The sequence below is a fragment of the Gobius niger genome (assembly GCF_951799975.1).
Source record: "Gobius niger genome assembly, chromosome: 12".
NCBI lineage: Eukaryota > Metazoa > Chordata > Actinopteri > Gobiiformes > Gobiidae > Gobius > Gobius niger.
The window spans coordinates 13,408,382-13,435,557 of NC_136863.1; the positions used below are offsets into that span (position 1 = coordinate 13,408,382).

The window sequence follows — 27,176 nt, forward strand, 5'->3', positions numbered from 1 at the left end:
CTTTCACAAGAGGTCGAGAGGAGCCAGCTGAGTTGACTTGGACATTTGTTCCGGATGCCTCCTGGTCACCTCCCTGGGGAGATGTTCTGGATGTGTCCCATTGGGAGAAGGCCCCCGGACAAGACCTATGACATGCTGGAGGGACTATGTCAGCGGGAGGGGTCCGCTGACTATGGATGGATGGATCCACTATGGATGGATGGATGGATGGATGGATGGATGGATGGATGGATGGAAATATTGAATATAAACTGGTTGTATCAGGTACAATGTGGACATACTAAAAACATATCCTAATTCTTATTTCTTTTCACACTGTGCATTTTAAGTGTGAATAGCATTTAAATGCATGGGAAAGTTATTGATTAAAGTATGGGTTTCCTATCTGCATAGCTTATCTTCTCCGTTTAAGTCGTGCCATATAAAAGCAGATAGCAGCCAAGAACAGAAGTTGTTTACATTTGAGTGCCATGTTTTTTACGGCCATGTTTAACCACAAACCCTCTTGTTTAATGTCACATTTTTGTAGAACATAAAAAGTTATTTATGCTTGTAAAGTTCATAACAACAACCATTAATGATTTATATCCCAGTCTGCACACAGGGCTGATGTATGGAGCATGTCAAGACCACTGTAGACATACAGTATATATACCAGATTGCACAAGTATTTGAGGATTAAATAAATATGTGTCTGTGAATGGTGCAGAGACCGGGCTTACACTCATCATGGGATAGTCCTATACCAGAACTAAATGACGAGTGTACGGACGGTCTTCTTCTCAATCCACAGGTCAATACTTGGACTTGTTCAGTTGGTACTCAGGGTCAGCTGTAATTTTAGACTTTATTAATTCAGAGATAATTTCACTTAAAGGAACAGGCCACCGTTTTTCCATACTGAGATATGTTCTTGCTATGTTATGTTATGCTATGCTATACTATGTTCTGAGCTTAGACGAGTTGATACGTACCTGTGTGGTCTTTGTGCGTGCCCGTGGAAGAGCGTGGCCCCCCCACCCCCCCTTGGAGCTATAGGAATACAGGTACGCATCAACTCATCTAATTTCAGGTAAGAACATATTTCAGTATGGAAAAACGGTGGCCTGTTCCTTTACAGGGACTATACCGAGTTTAAAAATGTAAAAAATATATATTTTCCTCCCCCTACATGTTCCAGCCATTTCCTAATGTGTAGAATGAGCTCAGACCTGTTCACCACAACTGCCTCTAAAATCCTGCACTGTCACACAAAAATGTGTTCATTTGGGTCCAAAGTGCCTTCATGCACGGACTTAATATAGATCCTGCACTTACACAGATGACCTGAGATGGCAGTAGTGAGTATAAAATGATCAACTGGCATCTAGCCCCTTGAAGCTTTTCTAATGCATTTAAGTCAGGTGGTCAGGTTTACAGTGAATTTAATCCGAATTACTGTAGGTCTATTATAGATTCTTTTTTTTTTAGACGAGCTTTTGTCCTGACTTGATCTTGATCTAGGCCTGTACTTGGAAGGTCAAATATTTTATGAGGTGATACTAGTTGTGAAAGGTTTGAGAACTACTGGTATTGGCTATATTGAATCGAAATAAAATGGACAAAGCGAGAACTTAAGAAAGGTCTGAGTATAACCAGAAGGAGCTCATGTGACAATTTGAGAAACGTTCAATTATAGGGACTTGACTTATTATTAAAACACTTTTTTTGAACAGAATTGAGTTGCTGAGGTAGAGGAGGTACATTATCAAAAAGATTGTAGAAATTAAAGTTAGACTCGTGGCAGCAGCCATGATAGTAATCTGGGATGACAGTGTTTGAAGTATCTCCTAGGAATGTTTTTTTTAGATAAATATACTTTTACTTCTACTTGACTTGAGTACATTCTAATCCATGGGTCCTGAGGCGAGAGATAACAACCTGGAATAAGTCTCTGTATAATCCTGATATTTTTGCTTGGTGTTGTGTTATCATTCTCATCATCTCGTGCATCGCGGTGCGTGTTTTACACTGCAAGCTTTACAAGACTCCCATAGGCGCACTATTAATTGCTTGGCGCCTTCCAAAGAAAAAAAAAGGGGGAAAAACATGGGGGAAAAAACAAACAAAGAAACAGTTTTGTTAATAGCCCGCTGCTGTTGGCTGCTGAATTGGCCCCAGAGTAATGCCAGTTCTTTTGGAGCATTCACAACATCATAGTGCCACCCATCATGAGCAGGCCTCTGTGAATCTAAATGCAAGCAAACCGTTTGGTTGAGAGATCTGCCCGCCTTTGTGTTTGTGCACATGTAAAAACATCCAAGCATGATGTTTATGTTTGTATACCCACTGTAATCCTTGGATAAAGGCCAAACGTGAGGCCTAAGCAATGATCTTTTGTAGACACAAAATATACAGATTCCATTTTTTTTTTAAAGACAAAGAAGAAGAATCCCTAACACAAAGATACTGTGTTAAGTTCTCTGTCTCTGTTCATTCTCTCTTCTGCTGAAGCATCAATTTTTATTTTCCTACATTTTGTCGTGTAATAGATAGAACACGTAATGGTCCTCTATAAAGCACAGAAACCATCGCTGGGCCTGTTTGGAGCCATTCTGCATTCAAACTGCATCTGAATACACAGTGACTAAAATGGCTCAGTTCTTTTTTTTTTCTTTTTTTTTAAACCATGGCTAAATTCTCCCTGCAGCCAAGAATGAATGAATGAATGAATGAATGAATGAATGAATGAATGAATGAATGAATAGGTAAATGTTGGTCATTGTTAATCACAATGCCAAACTGGATCTATTCACAATTTGGGAACCAAAAGAATAAAACTTATAGTGCTTGTCAAAACACTTACTTAGATATATGTTTTTAACTAATACATTAACTGTTGCAGTTGCATTATTTTTTGAAAATGAAATTTAAATAATTTCACAACCTCCAGCCTCCTTGCTATCCCCTAGGGATCCCGACCCCCCACTTTGGGAACCCTGATATTCCTGACTGAATCAGTCTTTGTGACACTTTTTTTTCAACTCTAAAGTGTAGGATGATCAACAGGCCCCATCCTCCGAGCATGATAATGAGATTGACAGTGTTGGGCTGCGAGATGGCACCATCTACACACAACCAGTCGCTGCCAGCTTCCATGGCGACTGGTAAGAAGACAATGGTCAAAGCCAGCCAAATGGCACGGCTGCAATGTCCTTCTCGAACCATTTACTCTCAAATATTTGCTCTCATCCGCGGCAATTGTGCGTGGGTGTGTATGTGTGTCATAACAAGAACACTTTCTATGGTTTTACACCCCTTTCAGGGAATGATCTGCTGTAGTTTTTTCATAATGTAGGGCAATTTGTAATTGATCTGGATCCCATGACAATCCATGACATGAGCTTTTGGAATTCACTGTTGGAGCTTTGCATTTGACCAACCAACCAACCGTCCTCATAACAATCGAAAGAACGACCACCGTGTCATCCTCCAACTTTGAAATTGTAGAATACTGTCAGATTCATGCCCCTCAAATGCTTGCAAAGCACAAAACGGGTGAAAACAATCTACAGAAGGGAAAGGGGCCGTGGAGAGGAGAGAAGGGAAGAACTCTGTAACCCTGCGGCCCTGGCAGAGGCTAAAGAAATGGAGCTTATCTTGTTTATGAGCAAAAGATAACTCCAATGTTCAAGTGCCGGAGGGAAGAGAGGAGCCCCTGTTTACCGAGGCTGAGGCCCAGAGCAGGACAGCTGGACTCGCGGCCTGGCACCCGCTCAACTGTTGCACAAAACTTCAGCACTTGTCATTCAAACACACATAATCGCATCTGCAGGGGTTCCCATGTGGCTTGTTCGGTACAGCGATGTTATTCAGCGTCTCTGAGAATGTGCGCAGTCATCATACATAACCTGTGTGGTTTACTGCAGAATAGCGTGGATGCAACGTTTTAGGTATATTTGTCATCATGAAAAACAAAGTAAAGGTTATTAAAGTCATACAGTGTAGCTTTTTACCCAAATATTCATCAGTGCCTCCATGGAGAATCCAGCTTTAACTACAGGTAGCCAAACATGAGGTTTAGATATATTAGGTCCAAATGTTTTAAAAATGTTTCAATAAAAATGTGCATGAAGCAGAAATGGAAACAAGAAACAGAGCTTGTTTTCAATCAAAATGTCTCCAACTTTACTGGTAACAAGTCTTGTCATTTTTGTAAGTTCCCTGAAGTTATGCAACACAAAAATAATCTGCGACATGCGGGGTGACTAAATGTTCTTTTTGTCAAGAGTATGACTCAAACTAAATCGGAATTGTCCTCTCATTAACACTGCCACTGGAATAATATTGTCAAGTACAGCTAAAGACTTATTTAAAGTGACGGATAGGTATGGATCACAGGCTGCCTTCTAATTAAGAGAGATTGCTATTTTCCCCTCAGAATAGGCTCTCCTATCCTGATCTATAATTATATGTTGTTCAAACACAGAGGGGAGTGTCCTGGGATATTGTGCTGCCTGCTTCATTCTGTCTCCAGTGCAACAAAAACCACACACACAACACCTTCACACTGTTTTGGACAGAACGAGAAGTAAGGTGATGATTACAAGTTTGTATTGTATGTTTTGTATTTTTGTATTTGTAGACTCGTCCCTGGAGAGATACGTGTACATTTGTCCCATCTCTCGGGACACATGCGTCCTGTGTTTTGGGGCAACCTGTGAAAGAGCAGTGGGATCCATCTCTACATGTCGAGCTAATGTCCACTAACAATGATGTGATCTGAGGGATTGAATTAACCTAGTCGCAATAACCACCTTTAAAATCATTGTTACAACTTTTCCTCAAGCCTGAAGGATTTCTCTCACAATAAAAGGAAAGTGCTGTTGGAAAACCAGTCGTCAGCATGGAGAACTGTGAATGTCACTATGACCTTTAGTGATGTTTTATTGTGGTAATGTTGGCATGGTTCTGTGTTGTACTGACTGGTTGTAATGGGTGAATGGTGAATTCAATATTTGTGTTTGAGTGGTTAAAGACATTTCATACTGCAGATGGAAACTAGTCCAATCTGCACACTGTCCCTGTTGAAATGCACTAATAAACTAAACTGGGCACACCTGAATGGCTAAGAGCCCACAGACCAAATGCAATTCATATCCTAATGCATTAAAGGTGCACTATGCAACTTTTTATGTGGAAAAAAAAGTTGATATTTGTGCGTATTTGACCTTGTAGTGACCCAGTGGCGGTATGAGTGGTCAGCATAGTGCATTTACTTTCCATCACGGTGGTCTCTACAAAGCTCCAGGATAAATTGTTTTGTAGGTTTTCTGATGAGCAGTGAAAACCTTCCAAACAATTGATCCTGGAGTGTCCTAGAGACCACTGTGATGGAAAGTAAAGGCGCCATGCTGCACTCACACAGCCACTGGGTCACTACAAGGTTAAATACGCACAAATATCAACTTTTTTTCCCCACATGAAAAGTTGCATAAAGCACCTTTAATGTGTGAATGTTGCAAACCATTTCTAAATGCGTATTATAACCAGTGTAAGTAGCCATGGCGATATGCAGTACTGACTCCCCTCACCTCTTGTGACTAATGAACCTGATGAAGCCATGGCAGTAGACCCTGTCAGTGTGTGTGAGGGCCCAAGTAGTGCCCCTGTGACCTCCACATAGTGACACTGACGTGCAACAATGATGAATGCCCTGAGAGCCCGGTAAAGGCCCACCTGGATAATGTTAGTGCCCTAAACTCACAAAGTCAAAACGTTACAAGATGCTGACCTGCTTGTTTAATTAAGTGCAGCATTGGGCTTGAACTTTTACTGCCACACACTTTGCTCTTCCTGCAAAACCCTCAATTAAACTTAACACATTGGTCATCCTTTCATAAAAGCTTTTATATGACTGCCATAAGATTTCTGCGCCGTTCTTGTAGATATCCTTAATGCCGGGTTGACCACAGCGGGAAACCCGACCCCTGCGTAAGTTTAGCTCAGGCTTGGAACCACACACGGAGCATATTGAAGCGTGAAGCTGTGACCCCTTGTTTTCCAGTAAAAGGAAATTGTCATGCAGCGACCCAGTGACCACAGTTGAAACCACTTCCCCCTTTGTTATGATTCTGTATGGTTTCACTGGCTCATTTTGCATGCTTGAACCAGACATAGTGTAGGCTACCCCACACGATCTGTCACTTGAAGACTGCTCTGCTTTTTCTTAACTTGTAAAAGGCTAAATGAAAGCCTCAAATTTGCAAAAATTCACAGAGTAAGCGTACCCTATGTTTAGTGGCTTGTTGTTTTGTGTTTTAGATCTGCATTTACAATGTGAGTTTTCTTTGAGGCATTTGAAAGTCAGAAACTTCTTTGGTCTGAGGAAATTGAAATTGAGTGCACAACCGAGACCGTTACCTGTTGATTGATATCACAATGTTAAACTTGATTTTAAGAGCAAACAAACGTTCCTATTATATGTGTCCAATTGAGAATTACCTTTCGAATATTGTGTCAGCTCCAGATTTGGAGTTTATCTGTAACTAATCTAAATTCCCAGAAGCTAAGGCAGAGCTGGAGCAAAACAGAACACGATGAGAGTGAAATTGTAACGTCTTGTGGCCCCATTCTGCTCTGACAAGGTACCAAAAAGATCGACTCACATCTCACTGACTGAGTGACAAGACGAGGAGCGACGAGGATACTTATTGTGACCTTACATGTACTGTATATTTCTATATCGTATAGAAATATACATACAACCACCTTCAACGTCCACTTCACTATCTCAGTTTAATTGCGTAATTGTTACTTTGTTCTCTCCGAATCTGCTGGTTAATTAGGAATCAGCAGTTAGGTGGTTTTGGGGTGCACTGAAGAAACACAATTTCCTGTTTATGCATGGCCTGCGGTGAGCACCTCAGGGCTGTGCTAACATGCTACACTCCTGCAACTTTTCCCTCTAACTGTTTGCCGGGCTGCCTTCGCCAAAAGGTTATGTTTTTGTTCATTACCATTTGTTAGGCATAGCAAATAGCGGCTGATGCTAGCCTAAAGGGCCAGTACAGTGTGTCCTAGAGGTTCTGTGGTATGACCCCCTTTCTCTCTGTCTACCAATCTCATTCGCCCTGCCATCTCTTTTCAGTCTCCGGCAATTAGAGAGGCAAAGTAGAGACGAGGAATGTATGAGCTTGCTTTGTGGGGATGAGCCTGCCGAGCAAGGGACTACACGGGACAGATCAATGGAGAGGGAGAGATGAGAGGAGGACAGCGCTCGGAGGGAGAGAAAGCAAAGAAGAGAAGGCCTGTCTCAATTGGCCTGTGTGGCCACGCTGGACCTGCCAAAGCCGGTGCCTCAATACTTGGCCTGGCCATACTTGCATCCCGTGCATCCAGCCAACCACAACTAACTCCAGTGTGCTCTTTGGCAGTTTTCAATGTCAGGCATGGGAGAGATGTGCCACCCACTGATGCTGTGCAGCCTAAGCTTCAGGGGGCATCGGGGATGGGTCTGTAGCGGGTCAGTGTGACATACAGGTGCTCCTTGGATTGATAATATGCTCAAGTACCAAGCTTTTATTCAACATAGCAGGATGGATACAAAATGTGCCCCACTGTTTTAGTACTGTCATGTGAAATATGTTCAACTTTATGTCAAATATAATTGTTTATGGTGATCTGTCACTCTCGCAGACATTTGGAATATGTGTGTTTTGGGGACAAACAGCTACTGAAACTGTTCGTTTGTCTTATGTGACTTCTTACTTGCTGTCTCAAGTCCGTCCCTCCGTGTCCCACCAAACTCCTCCAAGTAGGCCAGGTATTTCTACTATTCGAGGCGGTCCCTTTAACCAAAAGCCAAAACGTCTACTCTCCGGGAACATGAAAGAGAAGAAGAGCAGGTCCAGGCAGAAGCACAGTTCACCCAAAGAGCAGAGTCTTAACTGGAAATGACAAGAGGCAGAAGTTATGCCGCAATGACAGTGAAAGTACTGAATCATGCTGTATGTCGTAAGGAGCGAGATTAGTGTTCATAAGTCAGGACCTGCACTGCTGTTACAATGTGCCAAAGCGGAACTTGAATGGGTGCGCTTCATTCAACTCTTTCTCGTCCCCTTATACTCTTGCTATTTCATAAGAATCAGCATACAAGCCGAGGAGAAATCACAAGGGAAATGTCTCATTTACATGACACACATTTCAAAGGCTATACCCCTCCTGCTGGGCGTATTAGTCATTTGAATCAAAAGTTGTGCCTCGAAACACATTAGGTCTCAGTCAATGTGAGTTACACCGTGAGAACTGGCTGGCTTCTTAAAAAAACGGATCAAAAATTCATTACTTTTTTGAATGGTTCTATCAAATGATTGGATCCCAAAGATTCGGCTCCCATTAAACAGCCAGAAATCCCATCAAAAGGTTATCGCAGATGTTTATCACCGGAAAAACAGAGTCCACCGACAGCCAAGGAAGACACAGACTGTCGTGATCTCTTCTCCAAAAGGAGGCTGTGCACACTTCAGATTCTACTTGATCCTGGGGTAATGTAAGTGGAACCTGGAAGTACGGCAAATCTACCCGGTAACAGACATTCCCATGGGTGGCTATATCGATGCATGTCAACAATAAAGGTTTTGCCATTTCGGGACTATGCATGTGATAATTTGAGACGTGATGGTTGCTAAAGTTAGCCCCGGAGTGGAAGCTTGCTTCAGTAAGTCGGCAGGCCACTGGAGGGATGGAAGTGAGGGAAAGATGCATGTGTGTGTGTGGGTGTGTCGGGACAGGGAATGGTACAGGCTCTGGAACAGGACGGAAAAGGGAGTTTGTGGCTGCTTTTGAGTGCTATGTTTTGCACTCTTTGCCCTGTCAAAAAAAGCAGGAAGCGGACAGACCAAGACTGACAGAGGCAGAGGGATTTGCAGCGATGGAGAAGAGGGAGAGAGAGAGAGAGGGGGGTGCAGAGTCGAGGCTGGTAAAAGCAGCTGCAGATTCTTATGATGCAATAAATCATTTAGAGGGTACATAATTGAAATGGAAATAACAAAAATATACAGGCATCGAGAACACACGCACTCAGCTGAAAACAAGAGCTGCAGACAATATCGTTTCATAAAATGTTTTTTATTGATATTAAAAATGAAAGTACATGAATTGTGCATTTCGGACGTTTTAGCGTGCAGAGGTTAAATTAATAAAATACACACAGGCTGAGTGAGCTACTGACACAGAAACAGTTTGCCGTTTGCTTGGCAAGATATTTCAAATCTTCATATTCAGCGAAAAAGAGAAGTGGTTGTCATACACGCCATTCATAAGAACACTAGAGTAACTGTTTTGATCTTTACAATAGTGGATGAATGCAGTCCTAGCAGGAAAATGTCCAATAAAATAGAAAATATAATTATAACATTAATGTAATAATAATAATAACAATAATAACAATCATAATTGCACTGCCTGCTTTGTTGCACAACTGAAGCAGAATATATTTAAAGACAGGACGCAGTCTTGAGGAGATGCTGGATTCAGAACAGTAATGGCTTTCTGTTGAGACGGGTGACTGGTGGGCATTACACAAGAAATAATAATCGACATGGCCTTTAGTGGTTTTTGTTGTCATAAAGAGCTGTATCATTGTGGCTCCACTGCCCTCCCCACATCCACACGCCGAGATCCCGGCTCGCCCAATCACAGCGCACACATGATTGTTGTTCCTGAGCACTTCAGAAGAGGTTCAGCGAGATAGCCCTTCATCTAATGTATAATGAATGGAACAATAATACGGGATGTTCTAACGAGGGGTAAATGGGCAGTGTCGCGATCCCAACCCCACTGCCATGTTATCACTATGGTAATATGGGGCATTGTCTTTGAATGGACAAGTACAATCCCTAAATTTTTATCTGAAAGCTTCCTTAAGTCAGAGAGGCAGAGGGCGGGAAAAAAAACACACAATTTAATGTAGGACTGATCATTCTCCAGCCATAAATACTAAAGTGGCTTTAAAACATAGTGGGTAGAGTACAATCAATGAGCAGATATTCCTTCCATAATAAAGTCACTTATGGGTGAGCGTCCCAACTGGCTTCTGGAAGTCCATGCAGACCATCTTGTTCTAAGTATGTGCCTATTTTCGTGTGACATAACATGCCTAAGCGGACCCAGCGACGCTGCTGTTCATATATTAATTTAATGTAATTATGGCAAACGAAAAAGAAGAGGAAAATAAGAGACATAATTTTTGGTACAAAGCATCTACAAAAAAGCCTTACAACTCCAATTGGAACAGCAATCATACAAAATAAATCCGTCAGTTGAGCATCAGTGCTACGTATATTATTTGGACCAATTTTTCAAATATACTTTATAAGAAAATAAATAATGCCTTTATACAGTGCCCTTATTTGTATTTCAACAAACAAACAAAAAAGCTTGGCGGCTCATTACGCAAGGTACAGCTCAGACTAAAGGAAAATAACACAATGTCCCTGGAAACTAATTGTATATCTATATTTATATTTCATATTTATATATATATAGATGTATATATTCAAGTATTTGTTTTCAGGCAAAAGCATGTGAATACTACTGATATACAATAAAAATAAAATGTTAGTTGACATTATTGCTGTTTTTCCCTTTGAATCAAGATTTTGTGCCTTTCTTTTAAAACTGTAAAATAACATAATTACAATAAACAGAATAACTAAAAAAAAAAAGAAAAAAAAAAAGAAATGCCTAACTGAAAAACAGGAATGTCACTGTACCAGAAACTGACTGGGTTTATAATTTCCATCTGAAACATTGATATGAAAGATAAACAGAAAAATAAAGACAAAATAAATTTATTATTATCCCACTCGTTCTCCATCGATTGCCATGTTATTTCCTGTTCCAAGCAGTCCGCAGAGCCATGGCAACCAAGGAAGTACTGTCCAGATGTACTGTCCAGAAGTACTGTCCCAACCCGGGCTGTCCATGGAGTCCCATAAGTCCCCGCGCGGTGCCCCGTGTCCAGCAGCCTGTGGGGCCCGGGGGGGGGGGACAGGAGCGGCTGAATCCCCCTCCTCGCTCAGAGCAGCCATGAGCACGCACTGACAGCCCACTGCCCACACTCCCCCTTGACATTGCCACTGCCAGGAGCTCCCCCATATCCTTTTATTTTCCTCTAATTTGTTTAAAAGTCACACTTTCCTTAAAACGGAAAGTATTAATTCATTTTAAAAATCGTGCTTCAACCTCTTCTTTGAGTCCATTTCCCAAAGCTAGCACCATGACATTTTTTAAGCTACACGTTCATTGTTCATAAAAAAATAGTGCCATTTTTTCTTTACTTTGACGTAATCCGTGGCAATGTGCAATTTTGCAGACTCTTCTCTCTGCTTTTTGTTTGTGATCAAAAGGTGCTGGAGCAGGAATCTAATTTTACAAAATAATTCCTTACAGTGTGGATGTCCCTTTATAGGTAGAGGTGCAAACTAATAAGAAAAAGACCTATGAAGGATTTTCTTTTTGCCTCAGAAATGTGGAATGGATTCTTCATGCAAGCTGCGCTTCACTTTCAGTTGTCTTCCACAAGGCCAAAAAACAGTCCGACATGTGTCCTCTTGACACGGGCAGACCATTGATCTCTTTCATCTGGTTTCTCCCTTCCCTTTTCAGCGTTCCTTCAGGATCCACCTGAATTGCATTCAATCAAACCGTGAACTTTTTGTCCATCACTTGTGGTTGTGCCTTTTGTGTCAGTGACTAAAGAGAGGGGGAGCCGAAAGAGTTGAGACAAGAAGAATGTGGAGTCTGTGCATCGGGGTGGGGGTCTCTCCGGGGGGGTCACAGTAGAAATAGGGCCAGAGGGTCAAGAAGTAGTGGATAAGAGCAGGGTGAGGGATGGTGGGCTCGAACAGGGCAGGGAAGGTCAAAGAGGACTGCCACAGAAATGACGTCAGAGACAAAGCTATAATCCCCTAGTCTTTTTTTTTCCTCCATCCAACTCTTGTCTGTGCAAAGGGCTAGCAGCGGGCTCATTTGTGGCTGACACAGTTGTCCGTGGTGAGCGAGACTGGAGGCAGTTTGCTGGGAAGGCTGATCAGAGGCCTGTGGAAGACGGCCTGCTCCTGGGCCTTAATCTTCTCCGCCTGCCTCCGAAATTTCCGGGCCCGCAGAATCCCGGGGACTCCTCTCCGGAGCCGCTGGGCTGCCTTCCTCTGCCACACCTCGTATTTGGAATACTTGGTGGTCACATGCTGCTTCCTTGGGACTTCCTATTGTGGCGTACAGGGAAGGACAGAGAGGAAAGAGGAAAAGAAAGAATTAGTTAACTTGCTGTGATAAGATACTGTATGAATGCATCTCACAAAAGGACATGCTCTTTTTGTTTTGCCAAAACAGTGGCCCATTGTTAGGCCAGTGAAATGGAAATCTCAGACTACTGAGCATCATGACACAGACTTGGCCTTGTTTTGGCTTTTCTGGGTGAAAGAAACTGTCAACAGCTGCATACTTAAGCCTCTTTAACATACATTCAAAGTGATGAGCAGTCACCTTGTTCATATACATATGAAAGGTCATCCTCTTCAGACAAAATAAGCATACGCGTTTGAATGTCGTCATGCTCTGAGTGTTTGGAGCTGCTATTGCTGCACTGATAGTGGCAAAGCTGGATGGAATGCGCAAGTAGTCAGTGCTCCATGTGAATGGTTGTTTTGGTGCTGCCACTTGAAGAGTGTTTATCCCCCTCATTGAGCCCAGGCCTGCTCAATAGCCAGAGAACAGCTGGCCTGGGAGCAGCTTGTACCCATCTAGTCTCCTTCCCACTCCAACTAGGAACATGTCCTGACTTAGTCCCTGGCACACACACTGTTTATGAGTTGCTTCTAAACTATTTCATTTACCTTTTCTACATATTCTTTTTGGAAATAGCAGGCAGCTATTTTAGCAAATGCTAAAGACAGTTTGGGAAGCCATGACTGTCACTACAGCAAAAAAGACTTAATTTTATTTTTATTTTTAACGTAGTTCAGACATTTCTGAGCGTATTATTCCGTGACACCCAGAACACAGTGTTTTATTGTGGACCAGTAGTTTTTGTAAAACAGTGAATATGACACTGCTTAGGAATTATTTCCACAATCATCAGCATTTTATGTAAGACGCTAAGTGCTTACTATTGACCCTTTGTTGAGAAAAACTGATGATTGTGTATGTTCAGCACAGGAGAATAGGGGCCTAAGACTAGATGGAGTGGCAGATACATCTTTTTCCCATAGTGGTGCACTTGTTGATCAACGTACCTGTTTTAGTGAGGGCATCATAGGGATGACCAGAGAGGTGGCAGACACGTCCCTCTCTGACTTGGCGGGTTTGGCACAGTACTGCTCCAGCAGTGCAAGATCACAGCTACGGAAACAGCACTCTTCTACAATTCCCCGGTTCTGCCCGCGCCGGTTATTAAACCTACTTGTGGGTCGACCTGTGGAGAAGGGGAGATAATGTCAGTGAACGTGACAGTGGACATGGATCTGGGTTGTTTTTCACAGGATTACTTTGTCAATCATTGTCAGAATAAAGAGGATAAAAGAAAATCTATGACCAACAGCAACAAATCTTTTTGTTTGTATGGGATAATCTGATTAGGGCTATCTGCAAGTGCTTTAATAAATGAATACAGGGGTAAACATCCATTGTAAAGAAGTGATGGCAGTCAGCTAGACAGGAAGATAGGGCATGTGAGTGAGTTCAAACATAAAATGGAAACTCTGGAGTGACCTTGCGCTTTGTCAACTCAGCACAGATAAAGCGGAAGAAGGGAGGAGTGGAGCAGAATAAAGGGATCCGTGGCAGCAAGGGAGGCCTACAGAGTGTGAGACCGAAGAACCCCAGGGAAAAGCACTCAAAACAAAGACAGGGAAGACATGAGTGAAAAGCTAGAAATAAACACGAAGAGGGGGTGGAGAAGCGCTAGCATGTTGCACCAGGGAATCCACAATCGATAAAGCGCCTTGTTTGAAAGTCCAGCGCCCCACACAAGGATGCCACAGTCTCCTGAGGAAGCTGCCTGGATTTGATTGCAGGAAGATGAACATCAGAGAAAACAAGAGAACTGGGGAACTGGAGGGTGAGCAGAGGAACCAGGGGAATAAGCAGTCGATCTGTTGGGCCAAATTGGATAATGATTGTTGTGATTGGGGATAAGCTTAGTAGTTTAGCAGGACACAAAGGAGCTGTCAGTCAGTTGTAATTACTTTGTCATAAGAATACATATGATCAGGACAGTGGTTCATGACACTAACTCTGCCATACTACAGGCACAGGCTTATCTAGTGTGAGGATTAACAGCAGCCATGTTCACAAAACAGAGTTCAAATAACACATAGTTTGCTCCGATCATCACTGGGGCCTGGTCTGGGAACAGCGGTGCTGAGGTGGTATGCCTCTTGGGGTGCTATTACTTTACTGGTAAACAAGCAGCCCATTGTGTCTTGTGTGCCTTCACAACTCGCCGGCCCTTTCATATGCAAGGAGAGTAGCACTATGGGTTGTAGGATAGAATGCGCACACTCAGCACAGAAGGCCAGATCAGGAGTCTCTTACAGCCGGCAAGAATCTCAAAGGACATACCACCATACAGTGTCAGCTATCCAAACAGATGTGCGAGAGAGATGTGAGGAAACTCAGGGGAGGAATGAAATTAAAGTAATTCAATGTTGGCGCAGGGTATTGAAACTTACTGAAATAGAAGCCCCTGTCTTCGCAGACAAACTGCAACGCATCCACCAACTCGCCTCCACACAACGTCTCGGCCGAGGCCATTTCCACTACGTACAGCGTCAGGGCCAGCGCAAACAGCAGCGCGCGACTAGATGAAGACATCTTCTTGACCTGCTGACAAAAACACAAATTATTGTGAAGCAAAATATAGATATAAATATGCATTTTATTTATGTTAATTGGCGTATTCACTATGGAAATAGTAGCAGTAAATAATGACCCACTCATTCCAAAAACAGCTAGGACAAAGATGCCAAACGTATTTTCATCTCAGAATTGTGCAGCACTTGAGACAGAGAAGTGCTTAATATAACGAGAAAAAAAAGATCAGACAATCTCGCACTCGCTTTTAGGCGCTTGCACAACTCCCTGAGAAGTTGCAAGACCGGCTGGCTGCTCGATTGTTAACCATGTTGAAAGCTCATACTCAGCATATATTTTCCCCTTGCTCACCCTGCTAGTGAGCTCACTGACCCTCAGATCTACCGCCCCCTGTCTGCCGGCACCAGCTGTTTGCTCTGGAGTCTGCGCTCGGACAAGAAGCGCACCAGAAATCTCCAAAAGTCCGTAGCTTTGTCTCTATACCCGAGCCTGTTGCACAAAACCCGCGTGACTTTCACAACTCTTTGTGTCAAAATGCATTGGAAACCTTGTCATTAGCATCCACAGGACCAGAACCAACAGAACCAACACTTAACATACTTCCATCACCAAGATGCATCAATAAAACTTGGCATTTAGTTTATCCACAATGCATCTTGATGTGAAGACTTTCTTAAATATACTGACCTTCATTCTAGTGCTCTCTGCTCTTCTGCAGGTGTGGCAAAGTGAAAGATGTCCGTGAGTTTGCTGGATTTCCATGACAAATGCAGTAGTCACAAACGGTTCTAATGCAGCTGTTGTTAAAAGGCAGTGGAGTTATTTGTTTGGAGAAGTGGCAGATGAGTTAGTTTCCCAGTTTTAGAGAGATGATGTGTGAGAAGCTGTCCCAAGCCAGGCGACAGGCAAAACTTCTGAGGGTTTTGTATTATATAGCAAACACGCCCCTTCACTCTGCAGTCCACCCCCTTGCTCCGCCCCCTTTCCCGGCCGGGGCAAGAGGAAAATAACGTCCCAGAAACCTACGTTTCGTGGAAAAGTGCTTAAAGGGAGAATAAGCAAAAGGAAATGGAGAGAGAGACACCAGTGCCGCATGTGGAACATTTCCATATAGGTATTTTCCACGTTTACGCGCCCTAACCAACAATCACAATGTTTACACACAGACTCGGGAATAGTCTGTCTACCACGAGCACCCGCCCAATTAAAATGAAGATCAAGAAAGCGATGTGACAGAGGGAGAAGCCTCAGGTGTGGACTAGTGGACTAGGACCTTCCCAACATGCAGTGGTGTCGTCTCTGACAAAATGAGGACAACAAAGAAAAACGATTTACAACAACAACAACAACAACAACAACAATAATAATAATAATAATAATAATAATAATAATAATAATAATAATAATAATAATAATAATAATAATAATAATAATAATAATAATAATTATTATTATTATTCATTTATTTTTATTTTTTATTATTAGGCCTATTATTATTATTATTATTGTTGTTGTTATTGTTATTATATACTTATACTTATGTAGTTATTATTGATGTTGTTTAAGGCTACTTTGAAAAAGAATTTTAATGGGGTAAATACAATTAAGATTAACTTATGTAAATGCATTACGTTTGTATTTCTAATATTCAAATTGGTCAAATGGTTGAAGTAACACAGCAGCCTGTGTGAGGGGAATGAGTGCATAGTGCATCTGACTAGGCATGTCTTAAGACGTCGCACACTGACATCTAGTGGCTCTGCTAGTAAACACAGAGTGACTCCGCTGAACAAATATAACACATAAATCTAAATACAAACAAAAGACTTTTGAAATATATAGAAATTAAGAAATTAAGAAAAGATTATGTGTATTTGTTCCTCTATAATCAAGGAAGAGTGTTGCTGCTTGGATCGGTTGTCATTCTATTTGCTCAAAATTACAAATTGAGAATTTGGGTTGGCAAGTTATGGATCTGTTGAGAGGACCCTCCCAACGGGCTCAAAAACCGTGTCTTTAATGCACCACTCAGCATATGAACATCATTTAAGAAATCAGCTGGGGAGGGGTTTGTTGATGGGGAGCCACCGCCCTCTTCAACTGACCCGCTCAACACCCTGGCTTTTTGTTTTGTTTTTTGTTTTGTTTTATTTGGTCGGGACAGTGCATGTTAATGAACATACATGGGTCTCATGCATGTAAATAAGCCACACTGGATTGTAGCCTTGAGCTAATTTCCATCTGTCCCCCAGGTGCACTCTCAAACACACTCGCATTCATCCTGGCCTATTGTACATGTTTTTAGTGGTAGGGGAAACGCACTACACTATGCAGGGCTAACATCATACTTCACACATAACTCAATTAAATAAATAAATTAATAAATAAACAATAATAATAATTAAACACAAATGAAAATTACATTGAGGATGGTAATGAAGTAGCAAGATCTCGGAGTATAATATTAATACATTAATATGTATTAATATACCTCTTGGGTTACAATCTAAAAGAAATATATTAATAATCACATTTTGCTACTTGCTTTGTACTAAACATTGTACATGAAACAAGATCGTTGTTGCCTAGTTGTGCTTCAGTCAACTAATTATATAACAATTCAAATATTGTTTTGTAAGTTTGTAAGTTGGTCTGTGTTCATGTAGTTGCTTGAAATGTAATAAGTTCTCCTTGGATGATGATGTCTTGTTGATGTTGTGATCCTTCTGTACCATTGTGAAATGTTTTTTTTATTGCTCTGAATTTGGGGGGAGGTGCTCATAAGCTTCTTGCTTCAGCCCACTCCATTTGAGCAGAATGTATACTGCTCAAATAAACAAATAAACTAAACTAAACAAAGCCTCTATAGGGCCTATAGGAGTCTCTGAGACAAATATGAACGGGCTGAAATTAGGTTCCAGCATGGTTTTTCCATCTATTTTTTTTTTTTCTTGGTGTCGTAACTTCAATCATCATCTAAGCCTTTTTTTAGTTAATTTATTTGACCCGGTATTGAGCTTTACACTTTGTGGCCCCCCTTGTGACCGATGTGGGCCTCTGCGATGCAAACAATGTAGCCAATTAATTTATCTGAAAGTATAATTAGCTTCACGTGATAAAGGATATTTCACAGTTGCTACTTTTTAAAAGGCACTCTTTTAGTTCAAGATAAAAGACCACTCTTTTTAGTTTTTTATTATGCACACACCACTAGACATAGGCAACCAGCAACCAAAGCATATGTGGGGAGGAGGGGGGCAGACAAAACACTGTTGAGATTAGTAGGCCTGTATAGGACTATATAAACAATACACACTCTCCTTTTATATCTCTCTTGTTTCTATATTTTGCACATTCATTATCACATTTCTCGAACAACTTTTAAAAGCATTTAGTTGTGTTTTTTGTGAATCAGAGGTTATTCTTTGGATCACACTGCATGTTGAGGTTTAACATGGTCTTCAGTACTGGGCCCAAACCAGCCACAACACAAACAGCACATAGAAGAAACACTAGAGACACAATGACCAATGCTCATCATGCTAGAACACTCAAGGCGTCGGTCAGCATCTTCAGGTCATCCTTGAGACAGTCCAGACCTCCTTGGATCTTGTAAGGGTTGTCCAAGACCTCCACGCTGCATGTGAACGGATCATATCTCACGGCAAAGGGACGCTTGATTCCGGTTACATAGGCCCTAGATTTGAAAAGAAAAACACATTTGGAAGTTAAGGCGAAGTAATGCGGTGCTCCTCCAGCAGTTCATGTCCTGTTGTTTTTGGACTTGGGGAAACTTACTACAACTGACTTTATAAATTATAAAAACACCTGTGCAAAGTTATATTGTGCAAAATGTCAAGGTTGTTAGACCGCTGCTTTAGTGGAGGTTTAATTTGGCTTTGCTTCTGATTTTTGCCTGCATCACTTACATGATTTATAACCAGGTTAGACAAAGTTAAGTTCTGGTTTAGACTTGGGGCTGACTCAGTTTAGCCTAAGCACGTGTTCAAATTTGGTTGGTTATCCGTACCAGTTTTCTGACATGATCTTATGCTCACTATTTTCCTTTTACTAACAGTAATGTTTCATATCTACCTTTTACAGAGTTTTGTTGTTTGTCTAGGTAAGGAATGATCGCATTAACAACAGCTGTGTCTGCGCTGTGGGGCTGTGTCTGCGCTGTAGGGCTGTGTCTGCGCTGTGGGGCTGTGTCTGCGCTGTGGGGCTGTGTCTGCGCTGTGGGGCTGTGTCTGCGCTGTGGGGCTGTGTCTACGCTGTAGGGCTGTGTCTACGCTGTGGGGCTGTGTCTGCGCTGTGGGGCTGTTTCTGCGCTGTGGGGTTGTGTCTGCGCTGTGGGGCTGTGTCTACGCTGTGGGGCTGTGTCTGCGCTGTGGGGCTGTGTCTGCGCTGTGGGGCTGTGTCTGCGCTGTGGGGCTGTGTCTGCGCTGTGGGGTTGTGTCTGCGTTGTGGGGCTGTGTCTGCGCTGTGGGGCTGTGTCTGCGCTGTGGGGCTGTGTCTGCGCTGTGGGGCTGTGTCTGCGCTGTGGGGCTGTGTCTGCGCTGTGGGGCTGTGTCTGCGCTGTGGGGCTGTGTCTGCGCTGTGGGGCTGTGTCTGCGCTGTGAGGCTGTGTCTGCGCTGTGGGGCTGTGTCTGCGCTGTGGGGCTGTCTCTGCGCTGTGGGGCTGTGTCTGCGCTGTGGGGCTGTGTCTGCGCTGTAGGGCTGTGTCTGCGCTGTGGGGCTGTGTCTACGCTGTGGGGCTGTGTCTGCGCTGTGGGGCTGTGTCTGCGCTGTGGGGCTGTGTCTACGCTGTGGGGCTGTGTCTGCGCTGTGAGGCTGTGTCTGCGCTGTGGGGCTGTGTCTGCGCTGTGGGGCTGTCTCTGCGCTGTGGGGCTGTGTCTACGCTGTGAGGCTGTCTCTGCGCTGTGGGGCTGTGTCTACGCTGTGGGGCTGTGTCTGCGCTGTGGGGCTGTGTCTGCGCTGTGAGGCTGTGTCTGCGCTGTGGGGCTGTGTCTGCGCTGTGGGGCTGTCTCTGCGCTGTGGGGCTGTGTCTACGCTGTGGGGCTGTGTCTGCGCTGTAGGGCTGTGTCTGCGCTGTGGGGCTGTGTCTACGCTGTGGGGCTGTGTCTGCGCTGTGGGGCTGTGTCTGCGCTGTGGGGCTGTGTCTACGCTGTGGGGCTGTGTCTACGCTGTGGGGCTGTGTCTGCGCTGTGGGGCTGTGTCTGCGCTGTGGGGCTGTGTCTACGCTGCGGGGCTGTGTCTACGCTGCGGGGCTGTGTCTGCGCTGTGGGGCTGTGTCTGCGCTGTGGGGCTGTGTCTACGCTGTGGGGCTGTGTCTGCGCTGTGGGGCTGTGTCTGCGCTGTAGGGCTGTGTCTGCGCTGTGGGGCTGTGTCTGCGCTGTGGGGCTGTGTCTGCGCTGTGAGGCTGTGAGGAGTGATTCTTCTCAAGGATAGGGTTGCCAGATCATGCAAATGTATCCTCCACAATCTTACTTGTTTCCTAATCTCCTGTAAAATCGGGAGTTTAGCGGGAGAAATGACAGAGCGGGAGCACCACGGGAGATAGGGTTAAAAAAGAGTCTCCCGCGTGAATCGGGAGAGCTGGCTAGTATGCCCAAGGGTTTGGATGGCTGCTCCACGACCTTGTCCTTACATAACCCCTACGCATTTTTGTTTTCTTGCATTCTTTTTCTCCCCTGTCCCCTTTTGCACATTTGCATAAATACCTGAATTTCTCCTTAGCATCTGCAAAGCTCTCTGAAACAAAGTACACGGGCTGATAGGTCTGGTCTTGATAAGGTTGCACTGCTGCCGCCTCCGGCTCAAACTCCCTCCTCTCTGGCTCGTCTGAAAGCGAATGCTGGATTTTAAGTGAAAGAAAACAGATACGTATTAGGGCTGAGGGCTTTATTCAATGTTCTTTTTAGCAAATCTTTAACAATAAGCAGGGATAGACAACGAGAACAGAGCGAAACATTACCACCAACTCTCCATATGAGGACAGGAGACCAGCACCGTATGCCCTCAGCTCGCCGTTCTGTTTACACAAGCCGTACTCCACAGTAAACCAGTACAGCTGCACGGAAACAAAACGCTTAGCAAAACAAGATACCAAAGTGGACAAACAAGTCCTTTTGGAAATTTACCGTGGACAGCTTCTCGATGTCCTCGTCAGAAGCCCCTAAAGACGCAAGGCCCAGGTTCTACAGGAGCGATAAAATCAGTGTTGGAAAGCTTCTCATTTTTTAAACTTTGAAAAGGAAAAGTACTGTGAGAAATGGTAAAGGTTACCTGTGAGAACTGCGCAAAAGTGCGGTCTGCCAGCATAGGGACATGCCCCAGGAGTTCATGGACACAATCACTGTAAAATAAGTAAACAAATAAAATGGTTAGAAACTTTTATTTTTAACTATCTCTGTATCATTGTTAGTAAGTTAGGCCACCAAATACAAAGACGACAACTTCAACAAACAAAGGCTTGTGTTGCATCTTTAATGTCTGTACTTTTCCACCCTCATTTAAATGATAAGAGGAGAATCCCACTGCATAATGACTTAGTAACACAAGATATACAATGTGAGAAGCAAAATTATTCGACTTTATAGACTAATTTGGGCAAATTTGGGCACATTTACAAGTAAGTTATGATCATTACTATCATTGTTCCAGCTTCTTATTAGTTAATTCCTTAATAAAATTGCTGTATCTCAGGTCCTGTAGGTTTGTATGACATCCTCGGCCTCTACTGAGACGCTGGATCAAGGATGTGTTTACAGAGACAGAGTTTCTACAGGTGCTAGCATGTCCAGTTTAATGCTTTTTAATGCCTAAATATTATGTTTCCTTTCGAAATATCTGTAAACATTCATTCAAACAGAGGAATAAAGGGACAATTTTATATTCAAAACAAAACGACAAACAACAGGCAACTTTTGAGCAAAACACTGTGCTATATTTTGCTCAAAACTGCAGCTGAGTTTGTTTTAGACAATTTGAAATTTCTGATAAATGCACGTAGTAAAAATACTTGAGCAATGTCACTGAGCTAACATTTTCAACAAAATTTAGAGTTAATGCCAGTTAGAATCCAATCCAATGCTTTTTAATGCTCGCGGAAACCCTGATAGATTTGTTGCACAGCGATATGCATATATCACGGCAGTACTGGGATTGGACACAGAGAGCAGGAATATTGTGCAGATGAATAGGCAAGGCAAGTTTATTTGTAGAGCACAATTCATACACAAGGCAGTTCAAAGTGCTTCTCAGTTGCATACTGAATACTGGATTGATGAATAATAAAACTCAAATGAATAAACAGCGACAACAAAAATGACGGCTGTGAGTGTGCACCTTTCAAACCTCTGTACCAGGCTGCATAGGGGATTTCGACAGGACCAGACCAGTTCAGTTCATTTGAGACCGGTTCATTTAGGTAAGGGCAGCCCCCGCAAGTTTGTGTTTCATGTGACTGTAGGGTTAAGTGGTCTGGGTCGTTATGGGAGTGGCCATTCATTCATTCAACCACAGCCTGATATCACTGTGCTTAAAAAAATACCTGTATAATTAATCTATATTATGTCTTTTACATGAACAGCAATAGGAAAACTCACATGCAAATGTTTTCCTAAACTAATTCATGAAATAGACTTTATTATAGCCTACCCATCTCTGATTTGCCTCTAGGCTCAATTCATACCGAAGCGAAAGTAAAAATCAGCAGTGTCATGTGCATATGTTCACTTTCACTTTTAGACACTTTTAGACTCTCCCTAGATCATTAAGTATATTTTGTAACCGTGGGAATAAGCTTTTACCTCGACATAGAAACACTTACATCAAGAAAAGGATCTATTTTCATATTATTTGACTTTCGGATCTGTCCTGATGACGTTAGAGCTTTAAACTATGGGCAATTAACAAATGTGGACTTTATTTGGATGTAGATGTTTTTTTATTTCTTTTTATTTCTTTATTTGAGCAGCTTGAGTGGTTTTCAAGCGCCAGTAGAACAGTTATTGAGAGAGAAAAAGAAAGAAAAAACAACAATGACTAAAACGAGGAGACTTATTATTTTAAGTTTGTCCATAATAAAAGAGGCCTTGCTCCTGTCATTTAGGCAATGAGAAAGAATGTATGGGAAAACTGTTGTGCAAAGAAAACTTGAAAACTTGAGCAGTAGATAACTGTAAATATGAGGGGAAATATATAATTTTATTTAATGTTCCACATCAAGATCAGGCATGAAGGCTATGAGAGGGCAAAAAAGCCTATATTATCTGTGAACAAGTCATGATTGAGCCTGTTATAAATTTGTGAAGAGAAACTTTGAATATGCAAGCCAGCTATGGCCAAACAGAGTGGTGACAAGCCCCACCCCACACTCTCACACACTAGTGCACCTTTGCACTGCGGGCAGCAGACCCGCATATACATACACTCTTCATCAACACTAAAGTTAAATGTCTATATATATGATAAAGGTACTTACGGTTCTGGGGAGTGCATAGGACTGGAGGCGTGTCTGATGTACTGTGTGCATTGGAAGACTCTATAGGCTAAACTGGCCAAAAAGTCTCTGGCTGAGAGGAGCCCAGCCACTGGGCGCAGGATGAAGCCTGTCCGCTCTAAAGGCGACATTGCAGTGGTGAAAACACAGAAGATGAATTTGTAGTGGCCAACATTTTATTAACTTTACAAACAAGCAAAAAAAAAGTACAAAACCTCACTGATATTCATAGTAATGTTTGATAAAATAATCCTGAGTTATTTTTACCTTTAAGGAAGTTGGACACATCTTCCAGCTGGGGGATGTTGTCCGGGCTATAGCCACAATGCCTTTCCAACAGGCAGAAGGCTTCTTGGTATTCGCTGCAGGCATGACTGGCAAACAAGTCTCTCAGGGTGGAGTACACTTCTCTCCTTCACGCAGAAAAATGATCCAAAACACAAATGTGAAAACACAAGGCATTAACGCTATATATGTAGCACTCTGACTCTCAGGTGTGTTTTAGCTGCCCAGTGTAGCATAAAGAATCCGACAAACAGTGCTTCTGACAGACAATCAAAGGTAAGAGCACATAACATGTGAGGAGAAAGGCATGATGGGTCACAAAATCAAATATCAACGGCTGTTCGCTCTTACCATGTTCCAATTTCCTCGGCTGTGTACTCCACTCTGGGGATGGCTTCCCCGCTGAGTCCAGGAAAAAATAGAGCAAAAATATAGAAACACACAAGTTTTAAAAGCCCTTCATAATCATTTTTACAGCTGTCTGTTCAATATTGTTACTTACTGTCTGTATCTGTAGGCAATGTCTCCAATCATCTTCCGCCGCTGTCTGTACACTTGGTCTGTGTATCCCTGTCCAAATCCAATACATCACACACTGATCACATTTTTCTGATAAAACGTCCGACTAACAGCATAACAGCCAGGTCATAACTAAATCATGGCGTTTTGAACTTACTGGATGGTCTTGGTCTAAATCCGGATCAAATTTGTTAACCAAATGATGACATTTATCGAGGTCTGCTATTTTCTTTGGGAACCAGTGAACTACATTAAAAAAAAAGAAAAACACACGATTAGAGCAGGATTCATACGGTGATCACAGAAACTACTGCTAGACAGAGATGTGCCTTTACATTTGACTTCTTTGGTGGTTTTAACCTCTTCGGTGTTTCTCTTGAGCGAGCCTATCAGAGTGCTGACGTCTGTGAGGTGCACCTCGCAGCGCACAAAGTACTCCAGACCCTCCAGACTGTCCTTCAGCTTCCGGCACGGACGGCTCTCCAGGTGGTGGATCTTTGCCTCAAATGTCTGAAGCAAATCGTGACGCCATCAAACAAAGCACGCGCATCATTTTAGCCAATTATCAACACCCTTTACAGGGGAAACTCAGAAAAGTATGGCTCAAAAGTTCATTCATTTCTGTAATTCAACTTAATATGTGAAACTAATATAGACTCATTACATGTAAAGTGTGTGTTATATGTGAAGCCTTTATTTGTTATAATTTTCATGATAATTTGTGTTTTTTACAAGCTGTGAGCCATAATGATCAAACTTATAACAGATAAACGCTATATATGTCACTTTGCATGTAATGAGTCTATATCATATATTAGTTTCACATGAAGTTGAATAACAGAAATGAATGCACTTTTTAACGACATTCTAATTTTTCGAGTTTCCCCTGCTTCATAGCAGTATACCATTAAAGGCCTGTAATGAAGCTCTTGTAACATTTTATTGATGATTATTTATTTATCTTGATCAAAGTTAAATCCAAAACAAAGCATCATTGCCAATGAGTCACAAAGACTTAATAGCCCAGATAGCCTAACAGATCTTTCTATTATAATTATCGTTATTATTATTATTATTATTATTATTATTTTAAATCATTATCAAAGGTGCCAGTGGAGAATCTCTGGGGAACACCATTACTATATTATCTACAGGTGCTCGTCATATAGCTAGAATATCATGAAAAAGTGCATTCACTTCAATTAATTAACTTAAACTGTGAAACTAATATATGATATAGACTCATTACATGCAAAGTGACATCATTTATGTATAGCCTTTATTTGTTATAAGTCTGATTGTTATGGCTCAGCTTGTAAAAAACCCAAATTAAAAATGTCATAAAATTAGAATATTTTGAAAATGAAAGCCATAATCATCAAAATGATAACAAACAAATGCTTGACATATGTCACTGTACATGTAATGAGTCTAAATCATATATTAGTTTCACAGTTTAAGTTGAATTACAGAAATAAATGAACTTTTTCGTGGTATTCTAATTATACGTAGTATCTGTATTATTTCAGGGGGTGACACTTGCCTCGAACACTTTGAGGGTGCGGGACAGGACTTGGGTCTTGGCGCTGCTGAGCGTGAAGAAGACGTTGAGCAGCGCTTTGCCGTCGTCCTCCTCGAACACGATCTGCTCACTGGCTTCTGCCGCGGACGCCGCTGCCGCTGCCGCTTCTCTTTCCTTTCGGGCATCGTCAATCAAGCTCTGCCTTCGTCCCAGAAACTTTTGCGACTACCTCGTCCAATATGACACAGAAAGGGAAACTAACAGGTGAGCATTCTGGGCATTCGCCGCTCGACTCTTTCTTTTAAATGAGGAATAGTTCTTGAATGATGTTAGAATCTGTTTTACGCAACAGGAGCAGGTGCACCCGCGATGCGCAGTGTCAACTTTAGCGCGCAACCTAACAGTTTTCAAATCAAACTTGTTAAATTGCAATGATTATGCCTTACCGTGATGGAGTCAGCCCTCTCCAGCTCCGAGGCTGCTCTGCGGACACTTTTGGCGGAGGACGTGGAGCTGGTGGAATTGGGCATTTTGAAGTAGCTACAGACTTTGACGCACTGCATTAAAGTCCGTCTGAAACGGGGGCGTTCTGTCTGTGCTGACACAAGTTCCTGCTCCTCCGCTTTTTTCTGCCGTGCGCTCTTTTATGGTGTCATTTGTTTAGAGAGTGTGACGTCAAACAAGTTAATTCTGATCGAATCAATCAAGTGCCGCATCCTGCACAATGCGCATCCTTCTGGAGGCAAATGTTCTGCCTGTACGTGTCATTCAACAGAAGAAAAGATGAATTACCCTTTAGCTGCAAAATAAGTTCATTGTTAATAGTCACACTTGTTATTTACATTGCGAGTAACGTTTCTAGTCTGTAGCTGCACATAACTTTCAGTTAATTGTTTGTTGATCACTTTTGAATAACATATGTTAATAATTATACATTTGCAGCAGAGTACCACCCCTGACAATCTTTCTTTCTTTCTTTCTTTCTTTCTTTCTTTCTTTCTTTCTTTCTTTCTTTCTTTCTTTCTTTCTTTCTTTCTTTCTTTCTTTCAGAACAGTGTGCACCACGTGGATATAGGATTCATAATATGCTTAGTTGCATTGAAGAAGACAAAGTCGATAAGTTTCCTTTCTATTTGAAACCATTCCAAGCTAGTGCGTGGCACTATCACATCCACAAGTTAGAGCCACACAACCGCAGACATAAAGCCTGAAGCAGAGGATCTGGTCTACACTGTAATGTGGCTGTTAGGTTTAACACCAGCATCAATAGAAATAATAACCACAGGTTTATCTTTGTTCATTTTATACAAATCAAGCTTTGTTTGAAAGCAATAATACAAGAACAGATCTGTTTCTAAGGCATTACACAAAGGTTTTAAGCAGAAAAGTCAACTATGGGAGATTAAGTCACTTTATCAGCTCAATGCAATCTGGATGGCTGTTCCATAATTGAATTTGAATGTGGGAAATAAAGGCAGAACAACACTC

At 42.3% G+C, this 27,176-nt stretch overlaps 2 protein-coding genes across 3 annotated transcripts; both read right to left on the reverse strand.

Annotated features, from left to right (window-relative positions):
• Positions 1-9,832: 9,832 nt before the first annotated feature.
• igf2b (insulin-like growth factor 2b) lies at positions 9,833-15,770 on the reverse strand. 2 transcript variants are annotated; one of them, XM_079568136.1, is made up of 4 exons: positions 15,544-15,770; positions 14,715-14,865; positions 13,278-13,456; positions 9,833-12,248 (listed from the first exon to the last, which is right to left on the reverse strand). In XM_079568136.1, exons 1-4 carry the CDS (start codon positions 15,616-15,618, stop codon positions 12,009-12,011), a joined length of 645 nt encoding a protein of 214 aa, XP_079424262.1. In that variant the 5' UTR covers positions 15,619-15,770; the 3' UTR covers positions 9,833-12,008. The 2 variants fall into 2 exon arrangements, with proteins under 2 accessions (XP_079424262.1, XP_079424261.1); XM_079568135.1 differs by having other exon boundaries at positions 14,715-14,868.
• Positions 15,771-18,060: 2,290 nt separating this feature from the next.
• th (tyrosine hydroxylase) lies at positions 18,061-26,303 on the reverse strand. Its single transcript, XM_079567053.1, has 13 exons — positions 26,135-26,303; positions 25,710-25,913; positions 24,502-24,676; positions 24,324-24,412; positions 24,150-24,217; positions 23,999-24,049; positions 23,630-23,775; positions 23,345-23,480; positions 21,145-21,214; positions 21,000-21,056; positions 20,834-20,929; positions 20,580-20,713; positions 18,061-18,553 (listed from the first exon to the last, which is right to left on the reverse strand). The coding sequence occupies exons 1-13, from the start codon at positions 26,249-26,251 to the stop codon at positions 18,394-18,396; spliced, it is 1,503 nt and encodes a 500-aa protein (XP_079423179.1). The 5' UTR covers positions 26,252-26,303; the 3' UTR covers positions 18,061-18,393.
• Between the last annotated feature and the right edge of the window lie 873 nt (positions 26,304-27,176).